The 432-nt window shown below is 61.1% G+C and overlaps 1 protein-coding gene across 1 annotated transcript in view; it reads right to left on the minus strand.

The window, feature by feature from the left end:
- The window catches only part of LOC103614923 (sarcoplasmic/endoplasmic reticulum calcium ATPase 2-like), a gene marked incomplete at its 5' end in the record, with an annotated part of 29,861 nt that overhangs the window by 11,932 nt on the left and 17,497 nt on the right, over positions 1 to 432 (minus strand). The window contains one exon of the mRNA XM_017733336.1: positions 312 to 425. Coding sequence (XP_017588825.1) covers positions 312 to 425 — 114 coding nt within the window. The remainder of the gene's footprint in view (positions 1 to 311; positions 426 to 432) is intronic.

Genomic DNA, 432 nt, shown 5'->3' on the forward strand with positions numbered 1-432 from the left:
CCACCCAAAAGAAGGTCCCACCCCCCAAACTGAAGTCCCACCACCCAAAACGTGGTCCCACCACCCAAAATGAGGTCCCACCACCCCAAACGAGATCCCACCACCCAAAACAAGTTCCCACCACCCCAAACGAGATCCCACCACCCAAAACAAGTTCCCACCACCCAAAACGAGATCCCACCACCCAAAATTAGATCCCACCACCCAAAACGAGATCCCACCACCCAAAATTAGATCCCACCACCCAAAAGAGATCCCCCCACCCAAAACCGGCCGCGGGGCCACCTCGGGGCCACCTGGGGGCCACCGACCTCGTACTCGGCGAACTTGGTGGAGTCCTCGAGGAGCATGTCCTCCTTCTTGGGGGGGGTGTCGCGGGTGGCCAGGGCCAGGCAGCGCAGGGTGTCCCTGCCCGTGCCCCACTCCTTGATG

The sequence above is a fragment of the Corvus brachyrhynchos genome, unplaced genomic scaffold, assembly GCF_000691975.1.
Source record: "Corvus brachyrhynchos isolate BGI_N302 unplaced genomic scaffold, ASM69197v1 scaffold1145, whole genome shotgun sequence".
Taxonomy (NCBI): Eukaryota; Metazoa; Chordata; class Aves; order Passeriformes; family Corvidae; genus Corvus; species Corvus brachyrhynchos.